This window comes from Antedon bifida, chromosome 3 (genome assembly GCF_963402885.1).
Source record: "Antedon bifida chromosome 3, ecAntBifi1.1, whole genome shotgun sequence".
NCBI classification, from domain to species: Eukaryota; Metazoa; Echinodermata; class Crinoidea; order Comatulida; family Antedonidae; genus Antedon; species Antedon bifida.
The window spans coordinates 6,313,155-6,328,643 of NC_136228.1; the positions used below are offsets into that span (position 1 = coordinate 6,313,155).

At 35.6% G+C, this 15,489-nt stretch overlaps 2 protein-coding genes across 9 annotated transcripts in view; one reads left to right on the forward strand and one right to left on the reverse strand.

The window, feature by feature from the left end:
• Positions 1–70: 70 nt before the first annotated feature.
• On the forward strand, positions 71–10,999 carry LOC144837231 (uncharacterized). Of its 2 annotated transcripts, none has more exons than XM_078692260.1 (10): positions 71–178; positions 481–1,985; positions 2,376–2,514; positions 2,813–2,957; positions 3,204–3,283; positions 3,364–3,546; positions 9,010–9,258; positions 9,881–9,970; positions 10,106–10,233; positions 10,341–10,999. In XM_078692260.1, the coding sequence occupies exons 2-10, from the start codon at positions 496–498 to the stop codon at positions 10,498–10,500; spliced, it is 2,664 nt and encodes an 887-aa protein (XP_078548386.1). In that variant the 5' UTR covers positions 71–178; positions 481–495; the 3' UTR covers positions 10,501–10,999. The 2 variants fall into 2 exon arrangements, with proteins under 2 accessions (XP_078548386.1, XP_078548388.1); XM_078692262.1 differs by having other exon boundaries at positions 2,813–2,952; positions 3,202–3,283.
• A 691-nt stretch (positions 11,000–11,690) lies between these two features.
• LOC144837227 (uncharacterized) overlaps positions 11,691–15,489 on the reverse strand; it is a 122,600-nt gene continuing 118,801 nt past the window's right edge. For 6 of the 7 annotated variants that reach the window (XM_078692250.1, XM_078692249.1, XM_078692248.1 and 3 more), the window contains one exon: positions 11,691–13,815. In XM_078692250.1, the coding sequence (XP_078548376.1) occupies positions 13,569–13,815 (247 nt within the window). In that variant the 3' untranslated portion in view covers positions 11,691–13,568. The remainder of the gene's footprint in view (positions 13,816–15,489) is intronic. The other variant, XM_078692251.1, reaches the window with a different exon arrangement.

Below are 15,489 nucleotides of genomic sequence, written 5' to 3' on the forward strand. Positions count from 1 at the left end.
TTTGCAACAATAAGAAAATGGTTTAAAAAAAGACTTTACACATGATCTACACATCCCTCGTTTCTAATGACCTGTACCAAAATGGCAGCGCCCGTAATTTAGAAAACAGAGAGGGCAAATTTGCCCATAATTTCTTTGATTTCGTAAATTCCATATCATACATTTAATAAAATTATTCGTAAGTATATAAAGGGTTATCTAAAATAGTTTCCAATTCTAAATAGATAGAAAGTTTGCTATAGAAATAGAAACAAATGTGTAGGCCCAGGCTACACGGGGTTTCAGATGAAACAGTTTATGAATGAACGGTACACAAAGCGAGCGAGGTCGGTCCGCCGGACTGACTAATTATTGGGAATCCTAATTGTTTTTCTAGGCCTAGAATTCATGTTAGCCTTGAGCTGTTCTATTGCACTTGAAGCTATTTGATGATCAGTTGATGACATTTTTTTAACAACATTTTCATCATATATTTTTCAGAATAAAATTGTTACGATGAGTTCCTCAAAACCTCGAACAAGAAGGGGTACCAGCCAAAAAGCACCAGAAAATGATGGAGGAAGTGGTATAGAGAAAAAAGAAAAATCTGGACGAACAAGATCTGTTTTGAAATTGGTAGACTCTGTTGATGAAGAATTAAAAGGAAGATCTTCTAAATTAAAAGTCTCAGAATGTGAACAAAATAATGGACAAGATCATAGAAAATCAACAAACCAAAAAACGCCTAGTAAAAAAGAGGAAAGAAAAACCTCTCAAGGGGATGTTAGTATAAAGGAGGATAAAACACCAACAAAAGAAAAGAAATCCTCCGATTGCGATGGGGGTATTCCTAACTCTGGTTCGCGGAGAAGAACTCGTTCAAGCGGAGTGTTTAGTCAGACTGAACAATCGCCTGACAATACAACAGAATCTAAAGTACATAAAAAACCTGAAAAAGAGTCGAATTTGAACTCAAAGAACAAATCTGACCCAATTTCAATAGATGTTGTTGCTACTCCTTCATCGGCCAATAAGGAGTCAGCAAATATAGGTCAAAGGTCAAGTAGAATAACGCAGATCGAGAAAACTGTTGGAACACTTCATACCTATGCAAAAGACAGTAGTAATAGTTTAGATACTGATCAAACCATTGTGGAAAATTCTACTCTTGATGAAGTTGCAAGAATTCCAAAAAGAGGACGGCCACCAAAGCATGTCAAACAAATTCAGCAAAAAAGTCTGTTGGACGTAGATACTTTAAACAGATCAAAGAATAAATCTGAGCCTATATCACCTCAAAGAACTAGCCCTAGGCGACCTAAAACATCAACAAAAAGTGCAAATTTTGATCAAACTGATAATGTAATTACCTCAGAGCAGAACAACGTTGATGAAATTGGAAAAAATGATGTCGCAGTCAATAATAAAACAGAGGGTATACTTACGGCTATTTCGACGAGAACTTCACCCAGAAAACGATCAACAACAGATACAAAGTGTAATGATGTTGAACTTGAAACAAATGTCTTAGAGCCGCTAAGCAAAAAACAATGTAAATCAAATGTAGCAAAAGATCTGAATAAACAGTTTAATAATACGACAGAGAATGAGCTCCCTCAAAATGACGACAATGTAGCACACAATTCCAAACAAAACATTCCATCCTCAGATTCGTCTATAACAAACAAATCAAAAGAACATCTATTTTCACGAAGAAGCAGGCGGCTATCAGGAAGGGACCCGGATTGTGAGGAAGCCAATCAAACGACTCAGGCACCAGAAAACATCCAATCACAAGCAGTCATAGAGAGTGATGATAAAGAATTAAAAGCTTTTGATAGTGAACAAGAAATTAATTTACAGGCAGATACCGAGACATGTGATATAAAAGTGTTTGAAGAAGATGAGATTGGTTACGAAGGGTTACCATGGTACCAAGATGAACCAGATGAGAATGAACCATTTTATTTTGAATCTGATCATACAGCTTTAAAGGGAAACAAGGAGTATGCTTAAATTTTTCCCTTTTTACACACAAAATATACAAAATAAAGACACACAAAATTCATCTTTGTTATTTATTATAATCATCACAATCTTCTACTCAAAACAGCTCTTAAGCTCTGTCTACACTATCAAACTTTATGTGACAACAAAATTTGATGTGCCCATATATGATGTCATAGCACTACCATATTTGGGAAAGTTGTACATTATAGGGACCGTTCAGACTTAGTTATTTACCCGGGTAAGTTAGTTTTATAGGCATAGTTAGCACTAATTTAGGTGGGACCAAACTTGCCCGAGTAAATAACTAAGTCTGAATGAACCCATAGAGCAAGTTCCAAATGAATTGCATTATTTAAAATGTTTCCATATTTCCTTTTTCTTTACAGTTATCGAATGTTACTTCGTACTTTAGCGACGTTGGAAGCCCAGCGACAGCAAGCAATTCAGAATCTGGAGAAACTATCAGAATGTCAAAAAAGTGCATTGTGTGAACCTGTAGAATTTGTTAAGAACCTACAAAATAAGGTAAACATTGTAGCACTGATATAACATATTGATATCATTGTGTTTCACGGAACAGCTAGATGGCGCTGTTCAATTCTTTATTATTGACTTCCATTGTATAACAACACAGCATCATTGTCCTTTCCGTGGAACGGAACAAGTGTGAATGTAACTTTAGTGGATAGAAAATTACTACATACATTACTGTCAGAATGAGATATTATTAATGGTACGTGCATGTGACGCTTTTTGTGCGGATAACTAACTCGTCAAAGTGACGAGTTCCAATTAGTTATGGTATTTGTACATTTACTGATAGGTTGATATTAATCTACCAGTGGCTCAGCGAGTCGTCGCAATACCAAACATCAACTGGGAAAAATACATCAGTAAGCTTGAAGGCACGCAACTCATTAAATTTTCAACAGACGTACGCAACACAAGAGCATCCAAATCATCATCAGGTAAGCTAGCAATAATAAGTTTAAAGCTCTGTCTACACTATCAAACTAGTTTGACAAAAAAAGTGTGATGTTCCCAAATATGGTAGTGATATGCTTAAATATGGTAGTGATATGACATCGTGTCCATATATGGGCAAATCACATTTTTTTTGTTAAATCACGTTTGATAGTTTAGACAGAGCTTTACATGTTTAGTCTCTTTACTGTATTTGTTGCCTGATGCTTGTTCTTTTTCATATTCTTTAGCGGCTTCTGTTTCAATTGACACCAATAACCCATCCACCAGTAAAGATTCTATGCTGAGCTCAAATGTATCAATTAAAAAGGTAATATATCTTTTCATTTTTCTTTTAATACCCAATTCACACATTTACTATTTCTAAACTACAAGACTTTACTATTTTAGGAGGAAGATCTAGTGAGAGGTCGCCCTATTGATATGAGTAAAAGCGGAACATTTAATCAGCTGTGGACGGTGGAAGAGCAAAGACGTTTGGAAGAGTGTCTAGTGAACTACCCACAGGAGGATGTGGAGGCTAGACGATGGGAGAAAGTTGCTAATGCTTTGGGAAACAGAACTCCCCAACAAGTAAGACACACATAAACATTCTTCCAAGATTCAAATTGCTTGATATATGGACACCTACTATACCATGGAGCTATAACCTCCATGTACTGTACCATGGAGCTATAACCTCCATGTACTGTACCATGGACGTATAACCTCCATGTACTGTACCATGGACGTATAACCTCCATGTACTGTACCATGAACGTATAACCTCCATGTACTGTACCATGGACGTATAACCTCCATGTACTGTACCATGGACGTATAACCTCCATGTACTGTACCATGGACGTATAACCTCCATGTACTGTACCATGGACGTATAACCTCCATGTACTGTACCATGGACGTATAACCTCCATGTACTGTACCATGGACGTATAACCTCCATGTACTGTACCATGGACATATAACCTCCATGTACTGTACCATGGACATATAACCTCCATGTACTGTACCATGGACGTATAACCTCCATGTACTGTACCATGGACATATAACCTCCATGTACTGTACCATGGACGTATAACCTCCATGTACTGTACCATGGACATATAACCTCCATGTACTGTACCATGGACATATAACCTCCATGTACTGTACCATGGACATATAACCTCCATGTACTGTACCATGGACGTATAACCTCCATGTACTGTACCATGGACGTATAACCTCCATGTACTGTACCATGGACGTATAACCTCCATGTACTGTACCATGGACGTATAACCTCCATGTACTGTACCATGGACATATAACCTCCATGTACTGTACCATGGACGTATAACCTCCATGTACTGTACCATGGACGTATAACCTCCATGTACTGTACCATGGACGTATAACCTCCATGTACTGTACCATGGACGTATAACCTCCATGTACTGTACCATGGACGTATAACCTCCATGTACTGTACCATGGACATATAACCTCCATGTACTGTACCATGGACGTATAACCTCCATGTACTGTACCATGGACATATAACCTCCATGTACTGTACCATGGACGTATAACCTCCATGTACTGTACCATGGACGTATAACCTCCATGTACTGTACCATGGACATATAACCTCCATGTACTGTACCATGGACGTATAACCTCCATGTACTGTACCATGGACGTATAACCTCCATGTACTGTACCATGGACATATAACCTCCATGTACTGTACCATGGACATATAACCTCCATGTACTGTACCATGGACGTATAACCTCCATGTACTGTACCATGGACGTATAACCTCCATGTACTGTACCATGGACATATAACCTCCATGTACTGTACCATGGACGTATAACCTCCATGTACTGTACCATGGACGTATAACCTCCATGTACTGTACCATGGACATATAACCTCCATGTACTGTACCATGGACGTATAACCTCCATGTACTGTACCATGGACATATAACCTCCATGTACTGTACCATGGACGTATAACCTCCATGTACTGTACCATGGACGTATAACCTCCATGTACTGTACCATGGACATATAACCTCCATGTACTGTACCATGGACGTATAACCTCCATGTACTGTACCATGGACGTATAACCTCCATGTACTGTACCATGGACGTATAACCTCCATGTACTGTACCATGGACATATAACCTCCATGTACTGTACCATGAACGTATAACCTCCATGTACTGTACCATGGACGTATAACCTCCATGTACTGTACCATGGACGTATAACCTCCATGTACTGTACCATGGACGTATAACCTCCATGTACTGTACCATGGACATATAACCTCCATGTACTGTACCATGAACGTATAACCTCCATGTACTGTACCATGGACGTATAACCTCCATGTACTGTACCATGGACGTATAACCTCCATGTACTGTACCATGGACGTATAACCTCCATGTACTGTACCATGGACGTATAACCTCCATGTACTGTACCATGGACGTATAACCTCCATGTACTGTACCATGGACATATAACCTCCATGTACTGTACCATGGACGTATAACCTCCATGTACTGTACCATGGACGTATAACCTCCATGTACTGTACCATGGACGTATAACCTCCATGTACTGTACCATGGACGTATAACCTCCATGTACTGTACCATGGACGTATAACCTCCATGTACTGTACCATGGACATATAACCTCCATGTACTGTACCATGGACGTATAACCTCCATGTACTGTACCATGGACATATAACCTCCATGTACTGTACCATGGACGTATAACCTCCATGTACTGTACCATGGACGTATAACCTCCATGTACTGTACCATGGACATATAACCTCCATGTACTGTACCATGGACGTATAACCTCCATGTACTGTACCATGGACGTATAACCTCCATGTACTGTACCATGGACGTATAACCTCCATGTACTGTACCATGGACATATAACCTCCATGTACTGTACCATGGACGTATAACCTCCATGTACTGTACCATGGACATATAACCTCCATGTACTGTACCATGGACGTATAACCTCCATGTACTGTACCATGGACATATAACCTCCATGTACTGTACCATGAACGTATAACCTCCATGTACTGTACCATGGACGTATAACCTCCATGTACTGTACCATGGACGTATAACCTCCATGTACTGTACCATGGACGTATAACCTCCATGTACTGTACCATGGACATATAACCTCCATGTACTGTACCATGGACGTATAACCTCCATGTACTGTACCATGGACATATAACCTCCATGTACTGTACCATGGACGTATAACCTCCATGTACTGTACCATGGACATATAACCTCCATGTACTGTACCATGAACGTATAACCTCCATGTACTGTACCATGGACGTATAACCTCCATGTACTGTACCATGGACGTATAACCTCCATGTACTGTACCATGGACGTATAACCTCCATGTACTGTACCATGGACATATAACCTCCATGTACTGTACCATGGACGTATAACCTCCATGTACTGTACATGGACGTATAACCTCCATGTACTGTACCATGGACATATAACCTCCATGTACTGTACCATGAACGTATAACCTCCATGTACTGTACCATGGACGTATAACCTCCATGTACTGTACCATGGACGTATAACCTCCATGTACTGTACCATGGACGTATAACCTCCATGTACTGTACCATGGACATATAACCTCCATGTACTGTACCATGGACGTATAACCTCCATGTACTGTACCATGGACGTATAACCTCCATGTACTGTACCATGGACATATAACCTCCATGTACTGTACCATGGACGTATAACCTCCATGTACTGTACCATGGACATATAACCTCCATGTACTGTACCATGGACATATAACCTCCATGTACTGTACCATGGACATATAACCTCCATGTACTGTACCATGAACGTATAACCTCCATGTACTGTACCATGGACGTATAACCTCCATGTACTGTACCATGGACGTATAACCTCCATGTACTGTACCATGGACGTATAACCTCCATGTACTGTACCATGGACATATAACCTCCATGTACTGTACCATGGACGTATAACCTCCATGTACTGTACCATGGACATATAACCTCCATGTACTGTACCATGGACGTATAACCTCCATGTACTGTACCATGGACATATAACCTCCATGTACTGTACCATGGACATATAACCTCCATGTACTGTACCATGAACGTATAACCTCCATGTACTGTACCATGAACGTATAACCTCCATGTACTGTACCATGGACATATAACCTCCATGTACTGTACCATGGACGTATAACCTCCATGTACTGTACCATGAACGTATAACCTCCATGTACTGTACCATGGACGTATAACCTCCATGTACTGTACCATGGACGTATAACCTCCATGTACTGTACCATGGACATATAACCTCCATGTACTGTACCATGAACGTATAACCTCCATGTACTGTACCATGGACGTATAACCTCCATGTACTGTACCATGAACGTATAACCTCCATGTACTGTACCATGGACGTATAACCTCCATGTACTGTACCATGGACGTATAACCTCCATGTACTGTACCATGGACATATAACCTCCATGTACTGTACCATGGACATATAACCTCCATGTACTGTACCATGAACGTATAACCTCCATGTACTGTACCATGGACGTATAACCTCCATGTACTGTACCATGAACGTATAACCTCCATGTACTGTACCATGGACGTATAACCTCCATGTACTGTACCATGGACGTATAACCTCCATGTACTGTACCATGGACGTATAACCTCCATGTACTGTACCATGGACGTATAACCTCCATGTACTGTACCATGGACATATAACCTCCATGTACTGTACCATGGACATATAACCTCCATGTACTGTACCATGGACATATAACCTCCATGTACTGTACCATGGACGTATAACCTCCATGTACTGTACCATGGACGTATAACCTCCATGTACTGTACCATGGACGTATAACCTCCATGTACTGTACCATGGACGTATAACCTCCATGTACTGTACCATGGACGTATAACCTCCATGTACTGTACCATGGACATATAACCTCCATGTACTGTACCATGAACGTATAACCTCCATGTACTGTACCATGGACGTATAACCTCCATGTACTGTACCATGGACGTATAACCTCCATGTACTGTACCATGGACGTATAACCTCCATGTACTGTACCATGGACGTATAACCTCCATGTACTGTACCATGGACGTATAACCTCCATGTACTGTACCATGGACGTATAACCTCCATGTACTGTACCATGGACGTATAACCTCCATGTACTGTACCATGGACGTATAACCTCCATGTACTGTACCATGGACATATAACCTCCATGTACTGTACCATGGACGTATAACCTCCATGTACTGTACCATGGACATATAACCTCCATGTACTGTACCATGGACATATAACCTCCATGTACTGTACCATGGACGTATAACCTCCATGTACTGTACCATGGACATATAACCTCCATGTACTGTACCATGGACGTATAACTTCCATGTGATCTCTGACCTTTCGTTGTATGTTGTTGTGCACACCCCTTTTCACCTTCTATGCCTTGCAACAGTGACAGTTCTCATTTATATGCATATGCAACAGAAATTACATTATAATATAATTTAATCCACGCCACACCGAATATATCTCCTTTAGACATCCTTTTGCACAGACAGTTCGCTCTCCAATACACTGGAATTCTTTACCATTATTTATCAATGATTCCGCAGTCATTTTTTCTCTAAACACCTTTATCTCTAAACACCTTTATCTCTAAATTCAGACAATCACTCCACTGCTTTGTTTAAATTTTATATTTTTATCCTGAAATCTTAAATTTGTATATTCTGTAATTGGATTTTTATTGTAAATTGTGATTTTCATAATTAGCAAATTTATTTTGTTTTTATTGTTGTTTTTTGGTCAAACAAATAAATATTATTGTACATAACAGGTTGCGAGCCGTGTACAAAAGTACTTCATCAAACTTAGCAAGGCGGGATTACCGGTACCTGGCAGAATGCCAAACCTTAATATGTATATGAATAAAAAGACAAACAGACGAATGCATCAATTTACTAGGCCTTTGTTGCACCAGAATTCAACGTTCATGCAGGCCTACAAACCACCAGTTTACATGCCAGATGAAGAGGATGATTTTAATAGATTAAATAATAGTTTTGACAATGAAAGAACACTTTTGGTAAGAATTATGTGACTACAATTATTGTTATAATTTAATTATTGCTTAACGTCTGAAATGGTGCTGTACAATTAAAAATAAAAATTTGTATTAGCTCTTTAAACATCTGTCTACACTATCAAACTTGATGTGACAAAAAATGTGATGTGCCCATATATAGACATGTACCATATTTGGGCACATCACACTCCTTTGTCAAACTAGTTTGATAGTGTAGACAGAACTTGACAATCAGGATCCTCTCGATTTTTTTCAAGGCCAAAATGTTGTCATTACCTGCTAGCCTCATAGATATACTGTGACATCATGCTACCATGTGACATGCCTTTCAACCCAGATTGCAGTCAATGCCTTCCCAGATTTCTCTTGTTTTCAGTACTGCCTAGCCTATGAAATAGTAACAAAATTTCAGTCCACAATTTTTATTTAAAAAAATATTTCTTCTATGGATTGCGAGTCAAATACTTATTTTAGTTCAATATATATATATATTTATTGTTATTTATTTATATTTTGAGTGTTCATTGTGTGGTAAGAGAGAGAGAGTTGTTTTTTTTATAGAAAAACATCCATATTTGGAAAAATAAACACATTTAAAAATATGATCTGTCTGTTTTTTCAGGATGATAGTATTCCAGCAGAATTACAAGACACTGAGGAATACCAGGAATTGCTGAGATTAACAAGACTTAAAAGTGAAATGCAAGAAAGGGTAGGAGAACCCCCAAAACATTGAAATTGAATAAAAACAGGCTTTAAAAAATAGGCCATTGTGCAGTTTTAATAGTTATTAACTTTCAGATTTTACTCATTTAACAAAATTTAATTTTCGTAATCCCTGTTTTAGGACCAGGGTGAGCATTTGGGCTTTAAGTGTGACCAGTGCGGTATTGAACCAATCACTGGAACAAGATGGCATTGCAAAGACTGCCCTCAACATGTCTCAGTTGACCTTTGCCCTATATGTATTGACAGGTAAGATTCAACGATTAAACAATTGAAGATGCTTAAAATAAGTTTGATTTAAATCATTATTTCAATTGATTATTGGCAAATTAATTTTTACTTTTTTATCTTTGCAGTAAATATTCCACAGATGTACACACAGTAACACATCGGATGGAGCCTATCCAACCAGCCAATCAAAATAGAACATTTGAGGATAAAGATTACACAAAATTCACTATGGGATTATGGGATTACAACTACCTTGATCCTAATTATAATCCAGCTAACCTATGACATTGAACTTTGACATGATATATTTATACGTAGTAAAAATAATGGAACTTGATGACCTACAGTACATAAGAGTCTACACTATCAAACTTTATGTGACAAAAGCATGTGATGTGCCCATATATGGACATGATGATGTCATATCACTACCATATTTGGGCACATCACACTTTTTTGATTGTGTAGACAGAGGTTTACACAGACCTTTACAATACAAATTTTTACATAGGCCTACAAGTTGCGTGTTCACGATTATTAATTACTATACAGTAAAATTAAATCCAAAATATTTAGAGTAAAAACTATGAAAATAATTTTGTTTATCATTAGTTCAATATTCCGAGGGCTTATTGTTTATTTTTTTAAATAATGGAATTTCAAAGATTGAATTAGTGATCATAGGTTTCATTTGTATGTGGAGTGTTCACTTGCATTTTACATTACTAATTAAGCTTCTCTTAATGATAAAATAAATGAAAGAAAGAGAAGGTCTCAAATCCGAGTGAATTGCGTCTTCTTTTCTTAACAGTTCATTTCAAAAACAGTATTTTGAGTTCGATTTAAGCGAAAAAAAGTAGGCCTACAGTTGACTCTAAAAACCAAACTTGCCTTCAGGTCCCTATTTCATAATATCTGGAAGAGTTGACTGTACATGGGTCTGATCATTTCAATCAATGGTATCATTTCTTTATTTAAAATAAGACTAAGAAGATTAATCGATGAAATAAGTAAGCCATTTTATGAACATTGATTGTCTAGCCCTACCTAGCCTTGATATGTCCAACAAACCTCGACAGAAAGCAACTTTTCCAGCCAACTGTAATTATCTTAGCTTGGTTGGTGGGCCTAGCTCCTGCACAACATTCCTGCTACATAAACATGACTGATAATGATCAAGAATGATTTGATTTAAAAACCAGACGATACAAATATTGCAGTGCATTATGGGATTTGACACTTTCAAAACAAATATTTTTTTTTTACTACTTTTATGAATTTATTTTCGTATATTATACAATTATTATTATATATCTAGGAATGCATATGAATTGATGGCCTATAATTATATAGGCCTAGTAATGGATTAAAAAAAAAAAATTTATATTTTAAAAAACATTAAAATGTACATAGTTTGTGGCATAAAAAATAAAGTAATAAATACAGTAATAAATCACGCATTAACAAATAAAAAGTTGATTTCTGTGGAGTAAGCTTTTATTTAGCCAACAGTTTAACAACGTTTTTAAGTTCATTGCACTTTCAAAATATAGTTTCACCACCAAAATAACAATGGTGGCTTCTTATCTTGACAATAGTTTATTTATAGACAAATATTCATAACCTATGTATGTAAATGAATAATTCATGAGGTTATTAAATATTCATAAATGTCTACTTAATTATTCATGATTCAATGAGATTCTTGTAATTACATAATTAAATATTTATAATGCATTATTCATTAATAATTATTTTTTCTTAATAATATTCATGAGATATTTAATAAACTAATCATGATTAAATGTTGTAATTCTTGATAACTAATAATTATTGAAAATATATAAATGTGATGTGACATTTTCTATCATATATTCTTTAATTATTCAGACACATATTTTATAATTCACAGTAATATTCATTAAATATAATCAATAATTAATTATTAAAATACATAATTAAAATATAGTTCTAACATTATTTTCTTTTAACAAAAATGTTTAATTAAAAATCCGTGAAAAATTTGTATAGACACTTAAAATATGGAGACATTATTAGCTAATCTGGTGTAAACAATATTGTTTGTGAATGTTTTTTAACGTCTGGGACAACATATTGTTTGAGTTATGCTATGTTTTATAATTAATGCATTTGCATAGTATTGCGTCTGCACCGTAGGGTAAATTTATATCAATTCTATAACTTTTTTTTCAACCATTGAATTAAAAAGAAATCAAATTCTAATGGATTTTGATACTAAATTCTAAAAAACACATTTTTTATCTTAAGTACTTGAAAATATGATTATGAATAAAAAACATTAAGCACTATTCATAATAATTAAAATTAACAGATTAACATAGACATCATTATTTATTATATTAATTAAACCAAATAAGAACAAAACAATGTAAACAAAAACAAAATATACAAAATATTAATCATATACAGTAAAATAACAATAATCATATGTATCACTATCATCAATAAATGTTTATTTTATAACTAAGTTAATAAATATGTCTATTTTTCAGTTTACAACAAAGTTTACAAATTTACAACATGGATCTCCATATATGGATAATTAATTTTTGTCCAAATATGGATGTTTTCTCCAGAAAAGGACATACTCTCTCTTACTACACAATGTACACTCAAAAATAAAAAATATAAAACAGGTAATAAATAACAATAAATATGAACTGAAATATGAATTTAAATGAGTTGTTTTTGCAATTAACAGTAAATGTATTAATATTGGGAGGAAATATTCCCGACATTTTACTACAAACATTTCCATTTTAATCGATTAAATTACCAAATTAAAGGTAATTAAATATTGGTGATTTATTGCTTACTAATATTACAATTTCTATTTTCGTTATATAAATAAAATCAATTAAACTTTTATTACATCATCATTAATGAGAATACACATTTACAATCAATTTTCTTCTGAAATTCAAACCGTTGAAAACATGTTTTTGAGAAGTTAACATAACATCATTTCTTTCCAACTCATTATGTACATTCTATTTCAGATAGGACTACTAGATGTTGGTCACAATTCTTAAACGCTATTGGTCTTCTTTAATACAATATCCATTCAGTTTATCTTTCAATTTTTTTTTCTTTCCAGTTCTCCAGAGACTTTATCATTAACATAAAGTAGGTTGTGCCAGTACATTTTCTATCAATGTCTTGCCTCACACGCTGTATTTCTTTATCTCTGCTTAAGTGTTAAAAAGACAATGTATTCATGTCCGGTGAGACCTCCTACAAAACATAAAAAAACAAAGCAAAACCATGTTTTCTAGCTGACAAGACCATCGCTCAAAACGTTTACATCTCTTTTAACAGTTGCTGCTTTTCATATTTCCGTTGACAGATATTTTCGAGCTGTTTTTGTTTGTCTCTGCTGACACTTTACGGCTGTGGTAGCGATCTTTCAGCTGGTCTAGCGCACTCATCAAACGATGGTTGGCGGCGTCCAGAGATTCGATTCTGCGTTCTTGTGCATCGATGATCTTCTGCTTAGCGTTGACTACCGCTTTCATTTCTTCTTGTTCACCCTTCAATTTCTCTTCGACGCAAACTAACCTGTAAATAAAAATAAAGTATATTTTTAAAATTAAAGAAGGAAAAATTGTGTTTGCAGAAATAACTAAAAATAAATATTATATTTGAATTTGTATATTTCTTATAATATACTATTTGTATTTACTATATGTATGCATTTAAATAAAGGAAATATAAAAAATAAAAATGTAACTAAATTAAATGCACACGACTAAAAAAAAAAGGGTTGAGAATCAATGAATAACAAAAGTAATGGTTGCCAGAAAGTTATTACAATTCAACTAAATAATGAAATGATTTACTATACTTAATTTTATGTGTCAAATATAAAATACCCTAATTAGAACTATTCATAAGTTAACATTTGAATAAAAATAATTTGAATAACGTATCTTTTTAAATCATACTGAAAATGTAAGAAAGACAATGAAATGAACACAATACAACCCTGGATTTTTTAAAACAAAAAAGAGAACTTATTCAGAAAGAGATATTTACATACCAATAGGGTGCTGACAAAGAGAGCAGAGAGAGGAAAAAAGTAGAAATCAGAAACTAAATTAGTAATGAAAGAAATTGTCAAAAGAAAGATTTGTTGTTTGAAATAATGTTCTTATATAATAAATCTTAAATAAACAATAAAGGTAAATAATAGCAGTGATTATGTTGTTATTACTTTCATATAGCTAGCAAAGGAGGAACTTAAAACTGCAAAATTAAAATAATATAAAATGCCACTGCGGCTGCACGATTTTCCATTTCAAATTTGCACCACTAACAACAAAAACATCCATTTTTGTTTGCATGAGATAGAAAATAAAAGCTGTTTTTATAGAAAAATGAAGCTGCTTTTATAGATTAAAATATGAGCAGAAGCAGTAACATGTTGGTTTTAACAAGAACTCTGATCAATAAGCTAAAGGTATGGATAATGTCAGAGCCTGCCACCATCAAGCTATGTAGCCTAACCTAGTCTACTCTTTATTGCTTTTAATACCACACAAACCCAAGGGGCGTGCTAGGCTATCAATATTATGTTAGCATTCCCCGGTTAATCTGGGATCCGCTTCTCCAAACAGCCTAGCATATTTATATTATATGTATGAAACGCCATATGTGCCAAAATATTTATCTTTTTAATACTAAGTTAGGTCTAGAATCTAGACTAAGTCTAGCACAATCTTTGCACCCATTAGCATTAATTTAAACCCACAACGTTGCTTGCAGTTAACCCACAATATTGCTTGCAGTTAACCCACAACATTGCTTGCAGTTAACCCACAACATTGCTTGCCGTTAACCCACAACATTGCTTGCAGTTAACCCACAACATTGCTTGCCGTTAACCCACAACATTGCTTGCCGTTAACCCACAACATTGCTTGCAGTTAACCAACAACATTGCTTGCAGTTAACCCACAACATTGCTTGCAGTTAACCCACAACATTACTTGCAGTTAACCCACAACATTGCTTGCAGTTAACCCACAACATTGTTTGCCGTTAACCCACAACATTGCTTGCAGTTAACCCACAACATTGCTTGCAGTTAACCCACAACATTGTTTGCCGTTAACCCACAACATTGCTTGCAGTTAACCCACAACATTGCTTGCAGTTAACCCACAATATTGCTTGCAGTTAACCCACAACATTGCTTGCAGTTAACCCACTAAAACCCTACTATCATCCTAC